This window comes from Protomyctophum parallelum (genome assembly GCF_964188405.1).
Source record: "Protomyctophum parallelum genome assembly, chromosome: 11".
Taxonomy (NCBI): Eukaryota; Metazoa; Chordata; class Actinopteri; order Myctophiformes; family Myctophidae; genus Protomyctophum; species Protomyctophum parallelum.
This window is the reverse complement of record NC_139707.1, coordinates 29,435,645-29,459,991: the sequence shown is the minus strand read 5'-3', so window position 1 is coordinate 29,459,991 and position 24,347 is coordinate 29,435,645. Positions and strand designations below refer to the sequence as shown.

General features: G+C 42.6%; 1 protein-coding gene across 1 annotated transcript in view; it reads right to left on the bottom strand.

The window, feature by feature from the left end:
- Positions 1–20,305, bottom strand: part of LOC310867379 (contactin-associated protein-like 5) — a gene marked incomplete at its 5' end in the record, with an annotated part of 161,094 nt that extends 140,789 nt beyond the window's left edge. Inside the window, one exon of the mRNA XM_083777412.1 lies at positions 20,236–20,305. Within this exon, the coding sequence (XP_083633538.1) occupies positions 20,236–20,305 (70 nt within the window). The remainder of the gene's footprint in view (positions 1–20,235) is intronic.
- Between the last annotated feature and the right edge of the window lie 4,042 nt (positions 20,306–24,347).

Genomic DNA, 24,347 nt, shown 5'->3' with positions numbered 1-24,347 from the left:
CAGGGGCTTATACCACCCACTTTGAATGTTATCAGCCTATAATCAAGAATATGTCCGTGATCAAAAGCTTGGCATAGAGCCAATGTGTGTTAATAGTAGGAAACGCGGAAATGAAACCTCTGACACATTAGGGAGCGCTTGCTTTTTGTGACCATGACCATGACCGTGAACGTGACCATGACGGAGGCCTTGAGCCACGTGAGGCACCGCCAAGCGTTGCGACGAGTTGCGTACCGATAGGCATAGAATAGTAATTATTATTATTATTTCCATGCCCCTGACATGTCTGCACCGTCCTGCACGTGCTCCAAGTGAACCACAGCTCACAGCTGAGTGCCATCGCTGAAAACAACGTCAGTATGGCCATATTCCAATGTCTTGATAACAGTTGATAACGTGTATATAATAGAGTGATATCAATGCCGACTCCTTTTCTTTCTTCTCTACACCAAATAGCTTAGCTGAAAATAGCTGCATGCCATCTATGGTACAAGCTCACAATGCTGTTCACTGAATGTTCACCACAGAATCAGGATTTGGGATGCTAGGTTCCATGATTATAACCCCTCAATAGCACCATTGCAACAGGGCAGCACAGGAGATACTCAACTCCACCTCTGTGGACATCTCCATCTCCATGCATGGCTGGCAGCAGCGTGGAAGCAGGAGTGGGAGTCAGCCGGGCCTCACATGCATCGGTACATCTGGGAACCAGGAGATGGCGCCATAGGAGGAGATGACCTACCTAGCCAGCAATGGACCACACTGAACCACTTAAGAACTGGGGTTGGGTGCTTCAATGCATCAATGCAGAAGTGGGGATTGGCGTTCAGTGCGGCATGCTAGTGCGGTGATCCTGAGCAGACCGCCGACCATATCATCTACACCTGCCCCTTATACAGATTACCCTCGGAAGCCAGCCTCTTTGACCTGGGACCAGAGATGCAGGCGTGGCTCCACGACACAGAGTTGGACCTCTGACGTTACACGAAAGAAGCACCATTCCTTTGAATGCTCACAACATGCTGCTTGTGACACGGTGCGAGTGTGTAGATTGTTTGGCAAATCATGTTCCCCCCAGAATAGCGATGCTGGGGTTCAAGTGGTTAAGATTTATATAGAGAGCATTATCAATCATACTAAGTGAATCATTTTGGCATACAGTAAGGTAGCTTTGTTGTTCCAGATTATTTTACACTGAACAGAGCCATAACAATAGGCCACCATCGTAGAATTCTATACTGTGCCTACAACAATCCATCTCTGTCACTGCACAAAAAGGAGAAGAAGAAAAAAAACATGTATCCGAAAAATGCATGTTGTTCATGAATCAATAAAATATTGCTTACTCTCAAAATTCTTTGGGTGAGGTTCAGGAGTTATGAAAAATAATATGCACATTTTTGTATTCCTGCAGGAGGGGAAGAAAAGTTGCAGAATTGCACATGTTTACGGATACATACTGTAGATGTTCTGTGATAGTGGCACTATTCAGCTGGAAGCCACTTTTATACGTTTTCAGCAGGCAGGGAAAGCACCTCACGTCACGTGCACACGCGAGCACAAGGTATAAATGCCCAGCGCAATGTTATTATAAACGCCCTAGTTTGACACGTCACATGCTACTTAAAGCATGATGACATTTTGTACATTTTGCCTTGTATACTGTAGGTTGTTAATGGTATGGTTACATATTATGCTAAGTCATTTTAAAAATGTCTCATCATATGCAAGTTAGCATCCGGCAGTTTCTAAATGCTGGTACCCATAGTCAATATTTCTACCGTTTTACTAAAAATGTCCGGGTTCACAATGGGGCTCTATGGGCTGGCAAGTAGACACAATGACAAATAATATATTTTTGCTGGGCAGAAACCTTATCTCCACATTTTAACTTTTTGTGATTTTTCCTAAATGAATATGTAGCTACGTACAGCATCACACAAAAAGCATCAAAAGTAGCAGATATGCAAGCTCAAACGAGGTGCAAAGCGTGTTGAGCTTGTCGATCTGTTACTTTTGATGCATGCTTTTGGATATGAAGGCTGAAAAGTAACAGTATTGGATACATGAGGTTTCCACCCGACATAGACGACATAGCTTACATAAAGACTGGCTGGATGCTGAAATGAACGAGACCGCTTACACTACCACATATTGTCACCATCAGCATTAACCTGTACTGTAAACTCTGAAGTCTCCTTTGGCGCCACATTTGTAAGATAGATTTTCATTTATACCACAGAGACCAAGGGGGAAATCATTCCTACCGATGAACTGCCCCAGATCGTATTTCAAAAGTGAGTGAGTGTGTGTGTGTGTGTGTGTGTGTGTGTGTGTGTGTGTGTGTGTGTTATGAACTTATTTACTATGTTGTGGTCAATGTGGTGCTGTTGTCATCATGTCATGTCCTACAAAATAAGGAGAAAGTGTGTCATCATTAGTTAAGTGTTTTTAAGGCTACGGTCACAGTTGAATGTGTTGTAGTGGTCAGTGTTGTGGTCAACGGTTACGAAGGAAAAATAAATCATCACTGCCAAAAACCTCTTATACCTGTATTTTTTACATTTTGTGTTTTCCGTAAATTAACGCCCTGCTTGATAGCCTGGCCCAGCCTGTGTGGTTTCTGGTGTAGAGGAGCTGGTGATAGCCTAGCCTGGCCCAGCCTGTGTGGTTTCTGGTGTAGAGGAGCTGGTGATAGCCTGGCCCAGCCTGTGTGGTTTCTGGTGTAGAGGAGCTGGTGATAGCCTGGCCCAGCCTGTGTGGTTTCTGGTGTAGAGGAGCTGGTGATAGCCTGGCCCAGCCTGTGTGGTTTCTGGTGTAGAGGAGCTGGTGATAGCCTGGCCCAGCCTGTGTGGTTTCTGGTGTAGAGGAGCTGGTGATAGCCTGGCCCAGCCTGTGTGGTTTCTGGTGTAGAGGAGCTGGTGATAGCCTGGCCCAGCCTGTGTGGTTTCTGGTGTAGAGGAGCGGGTGTCGGTGCTCAGAACGGTGAACCAATAGGATACACCGCTCCTACACCAGAAACCACACAGGCTGGGCCAGGCTATCAAGCAGGGCCTTAATTTACGGAAAACACAAAATGTAAAGCCTATAGCCTATAAGAGGTTTTTGACCTGACAAAGACCCCTCTCCTCTCCTCCCCAGTAGAAAACAGCAGAGAACACTGACATCACCAAATTTGGAGCAACACCGGCCTCTACTGTTATTGGTTAGCGAAAATTATATAACAAATTTTCCAATGGGTTTGGACAGAGACGATTATGAATAGAACAGCTTCAGAGGAGTAATACTTTTAACTAGGGCTGTCAAAGTTAACGCACTATTAACTAGTTAACTCACAATTCTTTTGCACTAATTTTTTTAATGCGCGATTAACGCACTGTGAAGTTTGACAGAATGGTTGAGAGACGCATGCATGTGAATGCAGGCAGTCAGTGAGCCCCGCCTCTCTCCCCCTCTCTCTCTCTCTCTCTCTCCCAGTGAGTCTACAATTAGAAAACTTTGAAAAAATGTTATTTTGATCAACATGGCCTGTTATCTCTCGTAATGGCATTGGCCAACATCAATACAGTTCTTTAGTTTGGGTCTGGAAGGCTAAGGTCACATTCATACCAGAGAGCTTTGCTGCGATTAAAACGAATCCTGCTGCGCATTGTCAGAAAGTGCGCTTCGTTTGGCAGGTGTGAAGGCTCATTCGAATCCTAATGCGCAGCAAATAACCGCATTTTACTCCGCCCAAAAACGTGGGTTTCGCTTCGCTACGAATCGCACTTGTCTACGATTCGGTGCAGGTCAGGTGTGAATGCAATCCGCAGTAAATAAAGGAAATGAAGCAAACATAATGTGGCGGGTGAGGAGCTGAACACAGTTGGAGACGGAGAAGGCATATTTTACGCAGCGCAAAGATGTCCCGTTACCGTTACTGTGGATAGACGTGGTCGAATAAGGAGACTGAAGCCCTGATCGAAATGAGGACGTGTACAAACTGTACATTAATCAATTGCTTAAGAAAACACATAAAAACACTGCAGTGTATTATAGCCTACATAATATTCTGTCTGTCTGTCTGTGCGTGCCGTAAACATGGAGTGCTGTCACTGTGTGGGACTGGGGAGTTATATCAGTGCGCTCATGCAGCGCTGTGCCTCCATGCCCAAAAGAACAGTGTGTGGCGGCTGCGTGCGTAGAGAGAGAGAGGGGGGGGGGGGGGTCCCAGACGGCACGACACATGCACGTTATGAGTGTAATTTTATCACCATAGATTTCACTGTGTAGGCTATAGTTTATGAATGGAACACATTGATAAAGGTCCCCCCTGCTGCGTTTCCAATTGCTGCGAATGACAGTTTGAAGGCAAACCGCAGCCAATTAAATGTGCAAGAATCCCAAATCCCCGCCCATACGGATCTGAGTCTACCGAAGTATTAGGTGAGAATGTGACCAGAATCTCATCAAATGGTGGTCCGTGGCTCAAATGCAGAATAAATAATGGGCCTTAATTTATATGAAAAATCTTGAAAACCACTGATTTAAGGTATATTTAGAACGTATACAAAATATGCGATTAATTTGCGATTAATCACAGTTAACTATGGACAATCATGTGATTAATCTGATTAAATATTTTAATCGATTGACAGCCCTACTTTTAACATAACATTTTCTTTTTACTATTAACGCCCTGCTCCTTGCATTTGCAAGAAGAAATATTTCTCTAAACACACAAAGTGCAGTCGTCCTGCGTCAATTACGCATTAAGCAAGCGGCACGCTATATTTTGTAACAATTACTTATTTTAGCACGCAGCGCGTGACACACACACTGCACACACACACACACACACACACACACACACACACACAATTGAACACAGTTCACCAAAATGGTACTATAAGCCTCAACACGTACACCGTTTTCACAACACTAATAGTCTAATAGCTCTGGTCCATATAGAGCTAATAGTCTAATATTATAGACTATTATAGAATTATATAGAATAAAAAGTAAAATAAATTAATACACATGGATAATATCCAACCTGCACGGCGGCAGCACCAATAATGAATTGGCTAACGCATCATTCATAATTGTCATACCCATATAGTCCTACCTGGAAAATGTCTTTTGCGTCATCGATGCACTAGCCTACTTTTTACAAACGCGGTTACGTCGTGGCTCCACTGCCCGCTGCCAAATGATGTAGGCTACCTTTCCGTGGCTTTCCTCGTTAATTTATATCTTTGGCCCAAAGTTATGATTGCGCGCCGCGCTCTAGAACTCAAAGATGTAAACAGTGCCTGTTCGGTGGAATACTGGTGGAATCCATGGCAGCGTCTAGTAGTGTACAGATCTAATGAACAGATTTAAGGCTTCCGGTGAACGATCTCTTCAAAATAAGAGTACCCTCTAGAGTATTGAAAAAAAGTTTAATTTGCACATTAAAACTACAAATTAAACATTTAAATGATGCTATATGATGCTATAAGACACACATTATGTTTCTGTGTAAAAATAAGTAATTAAATCATTATAATAATAATAATAATAAAGTTATCTAAATGGATAAATGCTATTCACTGGAGGGCATGGACTTTATAAAGTGGACACTGGACAAAAGACGGCTCCGCGAGGCAACTATCTGGACATACCCACGCGTTCGGGGAGATGTCCTCTACCACACCCCACTCTCCGCTAAGCGGGAGAGGTGTAGAATTCACAGCAGCAGACCTTCTACTGGGGTCAATGCTCAAAAAAGTACCGTTTCCGGACCCAGAATGGACACTGGACAAAAGACGGCTCCGCGAGGCAACTATCTGGACATACCCACGCGTTCGGGGAGATGTCCTCTACCACACCCCACTCTCCGCTAAGCAGGAGAGGTGTAAAATTCACAGCAGCAGACCTTCTACTGGGGTCAATGCTAAAAAAAGTACCGTTTCCGGACCCAGAATGGACACTGGACAAAAGACGGCTCGGCGAGGCAACTAGCTGGACATACCCACGCGTTCGGGGAGATGTCCTCTACCACACCCCACTCTCCGCTAAGCGGGAGAGGTGTAAAATTCACAGCAGCAGACCTTCTACTGGGGTCAATGCTCAAAAAAGTACCGTTTCCGGACCCAGAATGGACACTGGACAAAGAGGCCTCAAAGAGGGGTGTGGTAGAGGACATCTCCCCGAACGCGTGGGTATGTCCAGATAGTTGCCTCGCGGAGGCCTCTTTTGTCCAGTGTCCACTTTATAAAGTCCATGCACTCCAGTGAATAGCATTTATCCATTTAGATAACTTTTATTATTATTGAATTACTTATTAGTTATTTAATTACTTATTTTTACACAGAAACATAATGTGTGTCTTTACAATAACTGTAATGTAATAATAATACTAATACTAATTGTTATAATAGGTTTATTATTGCTTGCTGAAGTAGGAACCTTTATTGCTGAGGCAGGAACCTTGCTTATACAGGTGCGTGACGCACGGTACCTGTTGTTGGTTGCACTTGACTAGACTGAGCTGACAGGTTGTTTATTACTACTCTGAGCACGGGACTTTATTGCCCGGCTGGGCTAAACTACAATCCTTGTTGGGTGATTCTTAAAGAAAAGAACACACTTTTACACTAATAATGTAATGTAATAGTTATTTAATTAACGAATTAAAAAACCTTATTTTATTCTGAAGGCAACCGGATGTCTTAAATCTGCTAGCTCTCAGACAGGAAGTTCTAAATTTGCTCATAAGACGGAGCCGGAATCTTGTGGAATCACAACAACAGAGCTGGTGCGTCCTGTAACTGTGGGTGTGAATACACTGTCAGGCGTGAAGGCGTCAGTTGGACGTCGCGTCAGGTCTCACTTTAAATCCTTCCGGGGCTTTGGGCGGTTCCTAGAGGAGACGACACGGAAGCCTATTTAAAGGCCTGTAGTCCTCTATTTCTTGGTGGGCGTGAGAGGGACGTTTGAGTGACAAGATGTTGACACAGACAAAGGCGCATTCTAATGTAGGCTATAAGTTGCTCTGTTGCTACTTCGCTATCGAGTCATGGCTGTCTAGTCGACTGGTTAACGTACGTGCCTTTGGAACGGGGGACCCGGGTACGCCTCCCGGCCGAGGAGTTTTAAAACTAGTTTTGTTTTCGCCGACGACTTGCGCGACGGCCAGTTTACATCTGACGCTGTCCTCCGCGTCAGATGTAAGCTGCCGACAAGCATAAAAATGAAGTGTGTCACCCGGCGGTGAGAAGGAGATTTTTGATTGATTGATTTAAATATTTATTAACAGTTTGCAGAATTACAATACATTTCAAGCACAAACTCAATACAAAGACTGTTAACTGTGAGTGGACGACCCAATTAAGCATTACACTTGTTTACAACAGGGTCCACATTGTTCAATTCAAAACATTAAAGACGTACAAATAGACACTTCTATATAGTTAAAGAACAGAACAGGAATTCGTCATAAAACAGTGTTCCCTGACCGGGAATCGAACCCAGGCCGCGGCGGTGAGAGCGCCACACCCTAACCACTAGACCACCACGGAGATGATGATGATGTTGATGAGAAGGGCTGTGGAGGCTGAAGAGAACGGGCTATTTTATAAAGTATAAAGTTATTTTCAATGTCATGGACAATGTAATTCAGCCAGGGGTGCCATGGATGAAAAGATTACAGGGGTGATCTGAAGCAAACATGAGAACCAATGCTTTACTTTATTTCTTCAGACGATTTTTCAATGTTTTGTTAACATTTTGGACATAATGTTACTTCGAGGTGCCCAATGCCCCAGTCTGCCTGTATCCCTCGATATGGCTTTACAAATCCCTCCCAGGGGCGTTTGGGTCTGTGAAGAAGAAAACTACAAGTGAATAACCGCCCAGTGGATGGGCTGCAGGCTGCATCTGTTCCATTGGCTAGTGCCTATCACTGCCGGGTGACGCGCTTCATTTTCACGCTTGTGCGTGGCTTCCATTTTAGTCTGTCCGTCGCGTCCATTTGAGTCTGTCCGTCGCGTCCGTCGGGCGCGGAGGTGGAGCTTATTTTCCATCCACCAGCTGTCTAAAAACCCCACGAAGAAGAAAACTTCAGCTTCAACTTCACGCTCCTGACGCTTAGATGTGCTCACAGGGTGTGGGTGCGTCACGTAGGCTACCCTACGGTCCCTACAAGGTTCCTACCAAACAAACCTTTATCCTTTAGCCTAGTATATTCCTCAAAGTTAAATACATTATAGTTTAACGTTTAATATATGTGGGTATATATATATTTAAAAAGCATAAGAGAAGATTCTGGTTTTGAAAATGATTCCAAGATTTTAAAGAAAATGGGGGGGAAAAGAAAATATCAAATCTACATGCATAGCAGAATAGTAGAGGTATAAAAATCATTCACATGGACCCCCCACAATGACTCCAGTCGGTTCCCAGACCCCACTTCATGCATTGCATGCTTGTGTGTTCTCTCCATCGTCAAATGGGATTATTATTCTTGCAAGCCCTCTTCTTTAACCCACTTTTAAGTGTAAAGTCCAACTACTAATCACACACTGCTGCGGTTTTGATGCAAAGGGACTATTTCCCCCCCTTAATTACCCCAATTTTAAATCCTAAAAAGGTTGTGACACGAAAGTAGCAAGTTTTTACAAAATAAGATGAAAAAAGCCTCACTGCGACCTGAGCTGACCCACCCAGTCATTAATCACAAAATAATGAGCATAATGTCCTGATCTGAGTGGATGAACACAGTATAGAGTATAGATACTATATTCAGTGGTGGAAGAAATACATATTTTAGCTTATTATTCTTATACGTGAAAGCAGCAAATACTCACGTACAAGAAAAAATCACACCCGTGTGAACTGAGTGGTGCAACTCCCCTCTTTTTTTTCTTGTTTTGTTGATCTTACATTATTGTTCTTTTTATGTATTTTTTCATATTTCAACTCATTCAGGGTCACGATTTCTTAAAGCTTTATATTTGTAAAAATTTTGATTTTCATGTAATAGACAGCAGATGCTATAGACAGACAAACGGTGAGCGCTTGTTGGGTTTTCCACAGGATGTATCAGGCTTCATGCACTATACCAGTTAGCACGAGCGACGGCTGATTTGATAGCTTCAGCCTTGAACAATCTAGCATGTATTTTCACACCCCAGAAAGAAGTTCTAGGGTTACACGCTCGCTTGCTCGGGTCTCTAATTTCATGAGGAACGGAGGGAAAAGAAGATAGAGCTCAGCTCTCTGCCCCCATCTTACAGACAAAGGTAAAGCGGAACAAGCACATTAATTCACACCAGTGTGGGTGTAAAAGAGAACCATTCCACTACACATCAACATCAATCTTAGGAGCTCAGGCTTTACCTCCAAGATTAAAGATAGGAAAAACACTACAGTTTTTTCTACATCCCCCCCCCCCCCCCCCAACCCCCCCTCCCTCTCTCTCTCTCTCTCTCTCTCTCTCTCTCTCTCTCTCAACAGAAGTTAAAAAGAAATGAACCATTTAATGCGTGCTAGCTTTCTGCTGCACAGTTGAGATAAATAGATGAGCATTTTAGCCATATCCATCAGATCAAGACACAGCCAGTGGGGCTGTGAGCTTCAGTAACTGTACACCCATTAAAGTCAGGAAAGGAAAAGTCAGCCCTTTATGTGGAGTGAAAGTCAACAAATTCCAAAAATACTCCAGGTTCACACAAAAAACATTTACTAAATTACTACTCAAGTAAAATGTTACTGTCCACCACTGGTGGGCCCTCATGTCACACACAGAAAATTAATGAGTCTCTGGATTGATTTTGTTATGATCACATTTTTTCCAGTTGTCCTCTGATCCGGTAGCCCTAGATTAACACGCAGATTGCAGAAGAGCGCCCTCTATCGTAAACTAATGAAAACACAGATTGACATACTATAGACGTCAATGGCGGTTAATCATTGGATTTTAAATTACGTCTATAGACATCAATGGCAGTCAATTAGCCTTATGTCTTAACTTATTGACTGCCATTGAGATATTTTGGCACATTGGTGTTTTAGTTTACGATAGATAGAGGGTGCTCTATCTATCGTAGATAAATCAAACTAAATAAAAATTAGCTGTAAAAATCGTAGCCTACAGTATGTATATGTAGCCTATGTATATGTATGCATGCATGTATGCATGTGTGTGTGTGTGTGTGTGTGTGTGTGTGTGTGTGTGTGTGTGTGTGTGTGTGTGCGTGCGTGCGTGCGTGCGTGCGTGCGTGCGTGCGTGCGTGCGTGCGTGCGTGTGTGTGTGTGTGTGTGTGCATGTATGTAGTATGTATGTATGTATCATTGTCTCTGTCAGGATCACACTTCATCATGTGCGATGATGAAATCCTCCCCAGAAGAGTGCAAGCACTGGAGCACACAGGCAGACAGAACACAACTAAACACACAACACACACAATACAATGTTCATCATACCCAACATGATTCCACTAGAGTTACTATACTTCTAATCAGCATTTCCCTGTTCAGTTCCTGCAGGACTCCCATAATAGCCACTAATCTTTCATGATTTTTTTATGCTGTCGGGGCAGAAAGCTCTTATCGCCAAAATGAACGTTCCACTTGATCACAATACAGCGTCACACAAAAGCATCAAATGTTTGAGCTTGTACTGTAGATCTGTGTGAAGTAGTATGGATTCAAATTCAATGATTTGTTATCCTTTAATAATAATAATAATAATAATAATAATAATAGCAGCTTGAATTTATATAGCGCCTTTCATGAACCCAAGGACGCTTTACAAAATGTACCATCAATAAACAACTATATGCCTGAGAGAATAAGTGTCTTTTCAAGGGAGCCTTATTGGTATCTTATTGGCATTCTGTTGCTGGTTCTATGTGTCTATATGGACAATGGTTGCTGTTGCTGATTATCTGGATGGAACCCAAATGTAGCCATGTTGTATAACACTTATATATTTAGCTCTCAAATGACTGCAATGTAAAATGGACCCTCATCTGGTTACATTTGCACCTTCTCAGAGGATAAATCAGTAATGTGCCAGCCTCAAAGGCCTTTTCATATAGCGCATACATAATTATGTTAAACACATGTTTTGTTGTTTACAATTGTATTTACATACTGGATGCATGTTGTTCAGACAGATGCTAGTTTTGTTTTCTGTTTTTTTCCCCTGGTATCCTACTTTCTTTGAAGCGCTAAATTGTTTTTCTTTGCTCTCTATTTATGTGACCATTTAACCAGTTGTTTGTTGAGTGTTCATGTTCTCATCGTCTCTGTCAGGCAGAATCCGTGTATCTCCATATTTCAACTTTTTATGTTTGTTTTTTCTCCCTGTAAATGTTTCCTGTTAATTTCTGTGGGTTTTATAAATATTGAACCAATGAAGAGTATTAAGGGCGACACATAGGCATACCCTAGTTTTTAGGTGATAATCTACTCACTGCCATTATTGGGGAAACCTATAGACCGATTCCGTAGCGGGTCTCATGGTCACAGCCAACGTATTTCCTGTAGGCGGAAACGACACATCTGCGGTTTCCCCGCACCAAGCTTCTACTACAGTGAATGGAAAAGTGACTGATGTTAGTCTGCTTCAAACGTTACTCTTTTACCTGCTTTTTACTAACACTAACATTACAAAGATGCCCAGAACATCGGGATGAACCTGTGTAGTTTATGGCTGCTCCAACAGTAGTATAGTATAAGTAGTGGCAACATTAAAGTTGCCACTACTTATGCTATACTTATACTAAGCATTAAAGTATGAGGTATAAAGTACAGCAGCCTTGTGTTCCTAAAACAGAAAGATTGGGTATTGGGTAAGACTGACGTTATGTATCTTTCAGGACCTTTCACTGCTTTGTCTCAACCATTTACTCAATGGCTCTGGTCTCCGCCACCGCGGTAGATATTTTGACATTCCGTTTTCTTTTTCTTTTTTAATGTTGCCACTACTGTTGGAGCAGCCATAAACTACACAGGTTCATCCCAATGTTCTGGGCATCTTTGTAATGTTAGTAAAAAGCAGGTAAAAGAGTAACGTTTGAAGCAGACTAACATCAGTCACTTTTCCATTCACTGTAGTAGAAGCTTGGTGCGGGGAAACCGCAGATGTGTCGTCTCCGCCTACAGGAAATACATAGGATGCGACCATGAGACCCGCTACGGAATCGGCCTATACTGTACAACATGACGTCACTGAGCCGCAGTGATAAGCGACTCACCGCTCGGTTGTTCAACCTCTGCTAACCACCGCAGTGCAGGGTTGTGGTGGTTATAGGTTATCACCTAGAACCTTGAGTAGCCTATGCGTACCGCTCAAACTAAATTATAAGTACATTAGATTAGAATGGGGGGGGGAATCCCATTTCCTGAAAAGTGACAGTTTTGGACATAATCAAGGTTTCCAGTTCACCTATGTGACATTAATGAGCACCAGTATAATGAGTACCAGTAGGGGCGCTGTTGTGCCAGAAACAGAGAGAGGGATAGTGCTACACTGTTGCCTGCTTTTTGAGTGGTGCAACCACTCCAAGGAACAGCAATGTCCGTGTGTGCCTATGTATGTGTTGGTTCATGAGCACCATTATGACTATGACTACCAGTAGGGGCGCTGTTGTGCCAGAAACAGAGAGAGAGAGATAGTATTAGTGCTGCACTGTTGCCTGCTAATGAGAGAGAGAGAGAGTGAGAGAGAGTGAGAGAGAGAGAGAGAGAGATAGAGAGAGAGAGAGGGGAGAGGAGGGGGGGGGAGTTGCACCACTCAGTTCACACGGGTGTGAATCCTGAAAAGTAACAGTATTGGACATACAAGGTTTCCACCTGACGAAGACGATATGAGCGTCTGCCAAATGACGCGGATAGGAGGACCGTGAAGGCAGGATTCAAGTTGAGAACACGTTTTGTTTCAAACGGGATTCAGACGAAAAACTCCCCTTTTTGTATAAAAGCCAGCTCTCACTCTTCATTTGCCAACTGTATCGCTATTTGCTGCCCTGTCCTATGAGCTTTTCTTCTTGCCAACGCAAACATTTGGATGCCCCCTGAGTCTCACCGGGGGCATATCATAATCTGCATTATCTCTGTTCCTGGCAGCACGGGGCCTTACCGCGGGCCATGCACACCATCCTGATGCAGATCGTTGATAAGCATTGCAATGTCCTCCTCACCATTGGGGTCAAAAGCGGATTTTTGTTGGCCCGATAAGGAGCTATAGCATTTGTAATTAACAAATACCTCCATGGCATGTCTATAAATAAATTACGCTGACACACTGTCCTCCTGGACAACCCCTCGCGACTTAATTGATCTCATCAGTCCGGGAGACGGGTCCATGCAGCCACGGGCCAATTCCACAGACCAAAAGTATCTAGCTCTCTCTCTCTCTCTCTCTCTCTCTCTCTCTCTCTCTCTCTCTAAAAACTTACTTAATTTATCTCTTCGGCTGAGCCTGTCAATTCAGTGGTCTGAATTACTCCTGTGGAGACACTTTGGAATATATTTCGGCATGGGGGGATGTGAAGAGAATTATTAGTCACATGCCCCCCGGCATTGTCTTCCTCTCCTCTCACCTCTCAAGGTCACTTTCACTGCCAGCATTCAGCAGCAGCCTGTTGTCAACTCAAATGTGTCCAAGCTGCTCAATGTCCAGCTCCTCTCTAAAGACATGTTCATTTACATTTTATAGGTCTTCAAAGGTTGGTCAGCTATATCTGACAGACTTTTTTTGACGTGCACATGCGACCCGTGTGTGTGTGTGTGTGTGTGTGTGTGTGTGTGTGTGTGTGTGTGTGTGTGTGTGTGTGTGTGTGTGTGTGTGTGGGCACGTGCACATGCGTGCGTGCAGGCCTGCGTCAGTGTTGCTTAATGCTTATTATAAGCGACTTTGGGCTTCTTTTTCTGTAAAGTTGCAGCTGGTTGCAGATGTGTCTAACCCCCACATGAATATGCATTTGTCCGTGTACAGCCAACTGATCTGTTTGTGCCAGGGACTCCCGTACCAGATTTGTGTCAAAAAATTAATATATATTCCACATTTTGTCATTTGTTTTTTCAAGAATGTTTTTGATTCGACGCATTGTGAGCTTTTAGATTGGCTATTTTGAAATAGTAGATGTACTGTAGGTTTACATGTAAAGTGCTCATGTGACCTATAATAGTAGGGCTTATAGACCTGCATGGTCGCTTATTTCTCTCAAAATCTGGCAACACAGGTGTGTGTGTGCGACTCTTGTGAGATTATGTGTGCATTTGTGTGACTATTCCTTTGGTGTTTGCTGCAGATGTGTCGACGTGCGAATGCATCCGAAATCCCTTTTGACATTGTGGGTTGTCAAGACCCAGGCCTGTTTTCCCCTTCAGAATTGACAGGAGGATGTGGAGCAATACGGCAGAGTGCGACTCTGGGGGGACGGCAGCGTGTCAAAGGTGCGGCGGTGTGGATGAGGTTTTATAATGGAAGCCCCCCTGCTGTGGCTCCGCCTAAGGCAACCTTCAAATTCACTGCCCCGGCACTTGGCGGGGGTTCTTCATTTTAAACGCCTCAGATGGTTGACCTCATAAAAAAGTTGAAGTAAAAGACTTTATCACACTAATGCTCTGGTCAAAAGTTCTCAATCCCCTACGGAGTTTAGGGGGGATGTATTTAGAATATGAAATGAGGTGGCCCATACCGGGGCCCCGTCTGTTAAATGTGTCGCCGCTGTGGAAAGCCACAGAGAATTCACAAGATGCAAATGTGTGACTTTGATTTATGTAGATCCGCTTGTCAGCCGGGTTCAGAGTACATGGTTGCACGGTATCTTATATCTTATATTAGGCTCCAATAAATAATCCCATTGCTCAGTAGTACTTCAACTTCCTATCATCCCCCCAGTGACAATCGCTTGCAAAAACCCTGAAACCACTCCTGGCCTCCTACCAGACAGACGACCATATCGATTTAACTAACTTGTCTAATCTGTGAGCACTGGAAGTGATTTCACACAGAATACCAGGGCCTATACTCTAGGCTTGGGAAATGTAATATTCAAGTTGTGTGCAGCGCTCCGAGACAACAGCCCCAATTTGTGAAATAAGCGATCCATAAAACAAGGCTATAGTTCTTTTAATCCACACTGGCCTCATTCAGACTTGTGCTCCTCATGACGTACATAAAGGCCTATTTCTTCCACACAAAAAGATTAGATTTTCTATTTATAAAATGAAATAAGCACACTGGTGTTGCTTCATTGCATAATGTGTATGATTGCATTACAATACACACACACACACACACACACACACACCCACACACACACACACACACACACACACACACACACACACACACACACACACACACACACACACACACACACACACACACGAAAATAATTAGTCTACGTTTAAGCATAGCCTGTAAACAAGTAAATAGTGTCTTTAAACATAATGTATTCTCAATTGTTCGAGTGATCACATGTTATTTGCTGAACAAGTATATGGCACTGCCGATTTAGGACGCACTATCTACTTCTAGAAGTCCGTGGCGGACACTGTGATGTGATGCGAGTTCCCAGCCATTTCCTCCTGCCTCTCTTTCTTAAGAGAGCGGCAGCAGCACAAGGACAGTGTCCGCCATCGGGGGAGGATACGGCTGCCATTATCTGTGTCACCTGACACACAGGCCAAAAAACACACCATGACAGATGTACACTACAGTATGCTCCCTGCCTCCTTCTCTGTCTCTAAGGCGCTAGTAGCGGAGTAAAGTAACTAAGTTTACATTTACTCAAGTACTGTGCTTAAGTTAAATGTTGAGTATTACTGGAGTATTTCCAATTTTCAGGAGGCCTACTTTTACTTGTAGCTACTCCTCTATACATCTTAGAGGCAAATACTGTATACTTTTACTCCACTAAAATTAAGATTTTGAATACAAAATCTAAACCAAAACCACTTCAGCCCTACATTTCGATATACAAGCAAAGGATTTCTATTTTATTTTATACATGCATGTGACAATGTCGCTCTCAAAGGGCACCTACGGATGGCTGCATTTCGAAACTGGCCTCTGTAAAATCTGAATCCCCCCCCCCCCCCCCCCCATTTTCCCTCACTGTATATTGTATCTTTTCCCTTTTTTGTGTCTTTAAATGTTTTGATGAATTGAACAATGTGGACCCTGTTGTAAACAAGTGTAATGCTTAATTGGGTCGTCCACTCACAGTTGACAGTCTTTGTATTGAGTTCGTGCTTAAAATGTACTGTAAATTCTACAAACTGTTAATAAAGATTTCAATCAATCAATCAATCAAAAAACAACTTGTGAAACATGCAGGACATTTCTGTGTAATGAGCACTTTCTACACATTTGGCACTTTTAAGTGCATTTTGATGATTTATTCACGTACATTTTGAATTCCACACTTACTTGTAACATTATTTACAGTATTTCTACATTGCTGTATATATAGTTAAATTAAATTGAGTAAAAACAAATGTGAGACTCTGTGCTGCTTTAACCTCTAGGAGCATCTTGCTGTATCATTTTTTGGACAGTGATTGTCCGCTGTGACATCAAGTGATGGGCCTGATGATAGAGCACCGAAGTCTGACGTAATGCACCCTACCTGGGTCACCCCCCCCCCCCCCTCATCCTGAATTCCCGTAGAGGTGTTTAATACTGCGTCATATAAAAGCTGTGTTCCAAAAATAAACAAATGAGCACGGAGGTTTGACTCATACAGTATATGCATGTGAAGCAACCGCTGACGGCGAGACATGATCATCTTTGACACCATTTCATAAGCTGAATGCCAGTAGCTGTTACTATATGCTTTATATTATAAACCCTATTTATTTATTTATTTAAATAGTGAAAACAGCTGATCTACAATCTTGCGATGTGTTGTGACCGTGTTGTGATTATTCTTTTGTTTACAATTTTACCCTAATGAAATGACATTCATACATAACCAAACCAGATTCACATAATACATAAATCAATAATCATATGGCAACAGTCAAATGTCTCACAAAACAATTTACTGTATATTTTAATCTGGATTATTTTAATCCAGAAACCCCAAAACCAATAATGGTTCATCATCGATAAACTCTTTACTGTATCAATGCAATGTTTAAAGGGCCAGGCTCCAGCACTTAAAGCTCAGCATCCTTAGGGAAGGCTTTCACAGAAAATAGACGATCGACAAGCTCACAACGATCAGCTATTTCCATCTAAAGTCTTCCCCACAATTACAGGAAACAGAAAATATACTAGTAGTCCTATAGAGCCCTGAGGGACTCCGGTCAACCATAATGGTGTTTAAGTGGTCAATGACTTTCAACCTGCCGTCCGTCCCTATTTTGGGGAATGTCATTGTAGGTGAAGCAAAGGAAATCAGATCGACAAGTTTACGAATGTGACAAAGTATAGGTATTATCCACTTAAACCCTATAAACATTATTGGACCGAGGTCCCCCAGAGGTCTATGCTATAGGTCTATCCATAAAGTATCCCTCTACACACTAAAGGGCTCCATTTTCGTCACCGCTAAACCCCTTATCCCTGAATGTCTTTGCCTTTTTTACTATTTTGCTAAACATTTTTGAATAGTTAAAATGGCCAGTCTACAAGCTCACAAGGTGTCAATGTAGATTGGCTAGTTGAACTATTCAAAAATGTTTTTTAGGGGAGATTTGTGAAGATTTGTCACAAATTTCAAAATAGTTATAGATTGGCAATTTTATTTAGCAGGGGTTCTTAAAGGATTTGAACCACTCTTTCAAAATTGGCCTGAAATCCACGAGACCACAAGAGGAGGTAATGTAAATTGTACTAAATTCACACAAGTGTGATTCTACTTCTCCTTTGTACATTGTTAGTATGTGTTGATGACATGTATTATTGTACAGTTTTGAGTGCCCAGCTTTGTGTGTACCCCATAGTGATTGGCTGAGGGCTTAACAAGTGAAGATGAAAAGTGAGAACAGAAAAGTGTGGGGCCGGAATGTGATGATGTATGATGAAGTATGATGATAAGAGCGCCCCTCACTTTCACACGAGGATGATTTTTTTATGCTATGTTGATGAATTGAATACATAGGACCACAACAGAAACAAGTCCCCAGGACTTTTTTGTGCTATCCTTTAAGCCTTAAATCTGTCTGTACCACGTGCTGTTTACATTCTGACTAATAAAGTAGGCCTATACAATCAATAAAAGCCCTGCATGGAACCCCCTCAAGGGCCATTCAGGAGGACCACCAGGAGTCATCCCCCCCTCCCCCCACACACACATACACACACACACACACACACACACACACACACACACACACACACACACACACACACACACACACACACACACACAAAGCCCTGCATGTTCCTACTGAATAGCAAGGCAGCGATCCAATCCCACCAGCACTCTCACTGCATGCAATGTCGCCGTCATTATGTCTCCGTGCCATCTACTGTTTCACAGGGGAAAGAATATAAAAAATAAAAAGAATAGCTAAGGGGAATAGTCTGCCCACCCCATAAAAATATTGCAGTGCTCAGAATCAATAGCCAAGCATCTAAAAAGTGGTATCAATGGATCCCTATGCCTGTGTGGGCTCTATCTGTGCACCAAGTCTAGACCTTTTCACATAACTGAGGCCTCTCAGATGACACTGGGAATCAGATAAAAAGGCTATTGGAAGAATATCTGTTCTCGCAGGACTCTTGAACCATCTGAACAAAAACTGCAGGGAAAAAAAGATCATAGTATTGCCCATGCCCAGGCACCCCGCTGGCTTCTATACTATAGGGAGGTCAGGCTGCAGCTATACACCCACATGATGATGGAAATGTTCCCTTTTATCAGTGACAGATAAAAAAAAAGAGTTGGAAAGGTTGCAGCTGAAGGAAACCTCGCTCAGAAAAACTATAGTCTATACTCCCACGAGTAGCCCCCATTGAATCAAACGAATTTGTTGAGTGAATAATACTGGGCTGCCTCAGTGCCTGTGCTGCTGGGTGGAGAAAGCAGAAGTCCCCCCCCCCCCCCCAACTCCCGGCCAGGCCACCGTCCAACGCCACTGCCAGCACACGCAAAAACAATTACTGTACTGTCTCCAAAGGGAGACATTTGGCTGCCACCGACCGAATTACGACATTAGGTGTTGCCAAGGAAAAGTGTAACAAGTCACTACTTAAGCAGACACCAATAGCGGCTGGCTGAAAAAGTAATTCTTTGCAATTACGCACTCATGGCAGAGGGCTATTAGGCTACCTAAAAGGAGGTATCAAATAGGCTATAAACACATTAGATTGCTCGTAAAAACGCCGCTACTCAAAGTTTCCCGGCACGCGAAAGGGCTTTCATGAGAATTCCTCATGGCTCATGCCTCATGCCCATCACAAACTGAAATTAATGCAAATGTAATGAGTATTTCGCCTAAGAAAGAACAACGATGTTAATCAAGGGCAGTGTTATGTTGCATGAAAATGGCACATTGCGTGTGGAAGTGGAACCTTGCGCCTGCCCCCACATTTAATGATCCGTTGCATTTTTCATCCATGCGCTTGAAAGCAGCAGATCTCTCACACACACACACACACACACACACACACACACACACACACACACACACACACACACACACACACACACACACACACACACACACACACACACACACACACACACACCTATCATATGTAGCCTAAAGCCTACAAACTGGAAATAACCAATATAGCTTATACGGTAGCCTACGTGGCCATGCACTTCAACTTCACTTTGCACAGGACAGTGTTAATCTTAATGCCTTGTGATATCAGAATGCAGTCATTTATTTATACATCTTAATATAGGATAATAATCCAGCATCTTTCAGACCTGACATTGTTTTTGTATTAGTATATACAGTTCAGCCAACGACATTTCGACAAGAATCTCAAGCATATCACGTCAGAAATCACCTCCATATGTATTGTGATAGAGCACTCACCAGCACTGTCTGTGCGCCGCACGCGTTATGCATCACCACTTAACTGACATGTGTCTATATATTGCTTAAATAAATCCCTCATCCATAATGTTTGGGCTATTATAAGTGGATTTTTCCACCATACGAGATTTGCGTTCATTTAAGTCGATGACGGCTATATAGGCCTACTTGTATAGCCTATACACAGAGTGTCGAGACACAGACAATGTGATGCAAAGATAAACTATATAGCCTGATATGGCTACTTACAGTGACTGGCTGGTAGCGCAGTTCTTAAGACGTGCAGGATGAGCCAGATGGCGATGACAAAAGATGACATTTCCACCTTGCTCGCCACTGACGAGATCCAGGTTGATCTATAGATCCGTGTAGTCTTTGTGTGGAGAGAAAAATAAAGAAATAGCCTACTAGTGTTACTTCCAGGCACCGCCGTATTCCACCTGGATCCACCAGACCACTACTCTCACCTCTAAAAGAAAGCAGAAGAGGCAAGGCTTGTCACTGCGCTCCCTCTCAGCAGTCTGTTAGATTCTCTCTCTCTCTCTCTCTCTCTCTCTCTCTCTCTCTCTCTCTCTCTCTCTCTCTCTCTCTCTCTCTCTCTCTCTCTCTCTCTCTCTCTCTCTCTCTCGCTCTCTATCTCGCGCTCTGCTCACTGCTCAGTCCTCCTATACTTTCCATTCACCCAATCATCCTCTTGGTATTTTTCGGTTGTGATTGCGAAAGAAGACGTTTTAAACCTTAACCTGCAGGCAACATGACAGAATTGTTGCGGCACCGCAATTTCAGCACCGAGACAGTGGACAGCGCCTGGGCGGATCTCCGTCCAGGCTCAGAAATATGTGGCATGATGAGGATTCGGGAGTCTAATGCAAATCTAAGTTTTGAGTCAATTTCCAACTTTTCGATTACGATTTTTCAGTCTTTTCAGATCCGTGAACGTGAACCCTCTCTCTCGCTGATGCATGCGTCTCACGTAGCCATACTGGCTGATTATTTTCGCATGATTTGGAACAAGACAAAAGGTGTGTGTGAATACTGTGCTGCGTGCATGCATAGCCTACTGTATTTGCCTTTCACTTTATACTATTCATCGCCTGCATGCAAGCTACCGGACTATAGGCAGCGGCAAACCGCAGTCTCCTGTGTATATAGGCTATATATATTAGATGCAGCCGAGCCGCTGCCTGGCATACTCTATATGCCATGCATGGAGGCTGAGCTCTGTTGTTCCTGCAGCTTTCTGAGTAAATCCTATACCTTTGTATTGCTATAGATAGGCCTACTCTATAGCAGCGTTTCCCACTCCTTTTAGCTCGCGACCCCCAAAATATTTTTTTTTTTTGAAAAAAAAAGAAAAAAGAGAAAAAATAAATAAATAAATAATCGAGATTGACCAAAGTGCTTTACACAGTAAAATAAAAATCATCAAAAACAATTATGCATGTGCACCCACATGGCAACAAGGATCAGATCAACTAACAACAACAAAGAATCAGGAATGATCAAAGGCCATAGAGAAGAGATGAGTCTTGAGAAGAGACTTGAACACCTCAATGGACTAGGCACTTTTGATATTAAAAGGGATGAGGCTATTCCAGAGCATGGGTGCTGCAACAGCGAAGGCACGATCACCTCTAGATCTTAAAGATGGAGTGCCATGATTTTTGTATTTCTTCAGTTTTCCAGGTGTTTATGAGGTGAGGTGACAGTACTTCATTAGACCCCTTTGTGTGGTTGTTATTTGCAATGATGGCTTCCCTTTGTACCATGAGGCTGAAACCTTGACAGTGAAACGTGCAAAAAACAGTGATATAGTGACATCACAATATATTCCCTCCTCTAACCCCTCCACCTTTATCATAACTGTGGGTTCAAGTTCATGGGGGATCACCACCCATCAACACCCACCAGGCAATGAACTAGTTTTGAAATAATTCTTCCTCCTTATATAATTATAATACCTGATGATCATATTTTAGGGTAGAAAAACCACGGCACTCCATCTTTAAATTAGTTGAGGGAACAGGCAAAAGCAGCAGCATGTGGCCTAGTGCTTTTGTTTGAGGGGCAAAAGCACTAGACAAATGTTATTTTGTGGCTTTTGCCTTTATTTTATGGAGGGTCAGACAGTAGGCTGACAGGAAATGGGGAGAGAGATGGGGGGAAGACATGCAGTAAAGGCCATCGGGATCGGGAGTCGAACCCGCGGCACACTGCCTAGAAGTCCTGACAGACAACATGCCACATCCTTACATCAGCAGGTACCAATCGATGTCAACCTATATCTTGACATCTGTCAGTCACAGTTCCAAACAGAGAGAGACAAAATTAATGTAGCTAACAGACGAGACACCAGAGGGCATCTGCATGCAGTAAACAAACATGGTGACTGCATCACAGGCAATCTCATTTGAAAACAATCAGTGCACAAAAATAACATGTTTCTGTACACATTTGAGGTGAAAAAGGCAATGCCAGAATTGATTCAGCAGCACTGTCTGGTTTCATATTTTTAAGGTGACCTCCAAACGAGTGATATATAGCTTCCATGCCTGAGATGAGTGCTATAGCTTATATAGGGCTGTCACAAGTATTACATAATTGCCTGCTCGCAATTAGAGATAATCACAATTAATTTGCATAATCATCATAACTGTTTTCATAAAACATGTTCAGACATGTTCAAAGAATTAAATAAAATAATAAAAAGATGTTGAGTACATTAAAGCCCATGGGTTAGAAGGTTTGGGGATAAAGCAAGAGAGGCAAGTTTGAGATGGAAAAGGAGAAAAGGAGGGCTAAGGGAAACATTGGTAGAAGGATGCTGAAAATGGAGCTGCCAGGCAAGAGGAAAATAGTTTGGCCAGAGAGGAGGTTTAAAGATGTGCTGAGAGACGACATGCAGGCGGAATGACTCACAGAGAGAGAATACGCAGAAACAGAATCAGATATTTTGTTTACAAAGCCTAAAAGGCAAAGAAATGTAATCTGTATTCATATATAGTGAAAGATATAAAGAATAACTAAGAGTTGTGCAGCATGACTATAGATTCAGAATCTACTTTATTGTCACATCACAGAGTGACACGTAAATAAATAATTGGTTGACATTTGTTTTTGTGCAAGGTCCATTTTGTTTTGTGTCGAGGAAGAGAACGAGAGCAAGGAAAACAAATCAATCAAACTGCAAGGACAAACATGTTGAGGATAGGCATGATATTCTTTACACATTATATTATCCACTCGTATCAACTATTCCACAATCTCCAAATGCTATAGAAGATTCTGGAACAACACATCGCAAAATCCGAGTATGGAAGCTGTCACCTGTTCATTATTGCCATTCACAAAATTGTATTTTAATGTAATTTTTCTTTACGTTGTATTTTAGAATTTCCAGTTCTGATAAGCAGCGATTATTATGCTTTGATTATTTAGATCTATATTACGACAACTTATTAAGCGATCGTAAAGACAAAACGGAAGAGCTTCCGTGCTCCAGACTAAATTGTGGGAGGCAACTCCCATTATAGCTTAGCACTTTGGTACGTCCACACAGCAGCTTTAAGATGTTGTGCAAGAATAGAGACTATATTATTCTGACCACTGTAAATTATTTTGACTTGAATGACCCATTCGATTTGATTTAATTTATGGTACTGTAAATGATTTACAGCACAGCACATTTACACATGCAGCCCTCTCTAATGGCACATTCCTGGATCAACCAATATGCTATTAGCATAATAAATACAACATTCATCTTTCTAATAATATAATGCGGAGCGTGGAGGTATGAGATGGTGACGTATAGCCCTGCAGGGCTCCAGTCTTGATTGAAACCTTTGTGATTTGGGAAAGCCATTGAGGCCAAGGTCTCTCTGGCAATGGAACCCTGTGTACAGTTACAGCAATAGGAACATGAATTACACATGGATTACATATGAGGTCTACACCAAAGACAGGGCCATGTTTGACTCCAATATGTCTATACATTCACCAGCTATTCCCCAGCAGACCCATGAAAAATGTGAAATAATGTTCTTAAGGCGTTGACAGGTAGAGGGTGAGTATAGTGGCAAATTTAGTGTTTTACAAATAAAAAGTGAATCTCATCCAAGACAACCAATTCCATTCAGTTCAATTCAATTTTATTACAGTGCCAAATTACACTGCTGTCTCAAGACATTGTATATAGATTATAGCAGAGACTAGCATGCAGAGACAGTTTGTAAACGTGCATGCATGCGTGTGAAGTGTGTTCCATTCCATTTGAGTGCTGTTTTGCTTTTGTTTTACTTTATCTTAAACCTGCGTATTTGTAGTTTTCCATCCATACTGTCGAGAAAGCCAACATCAAC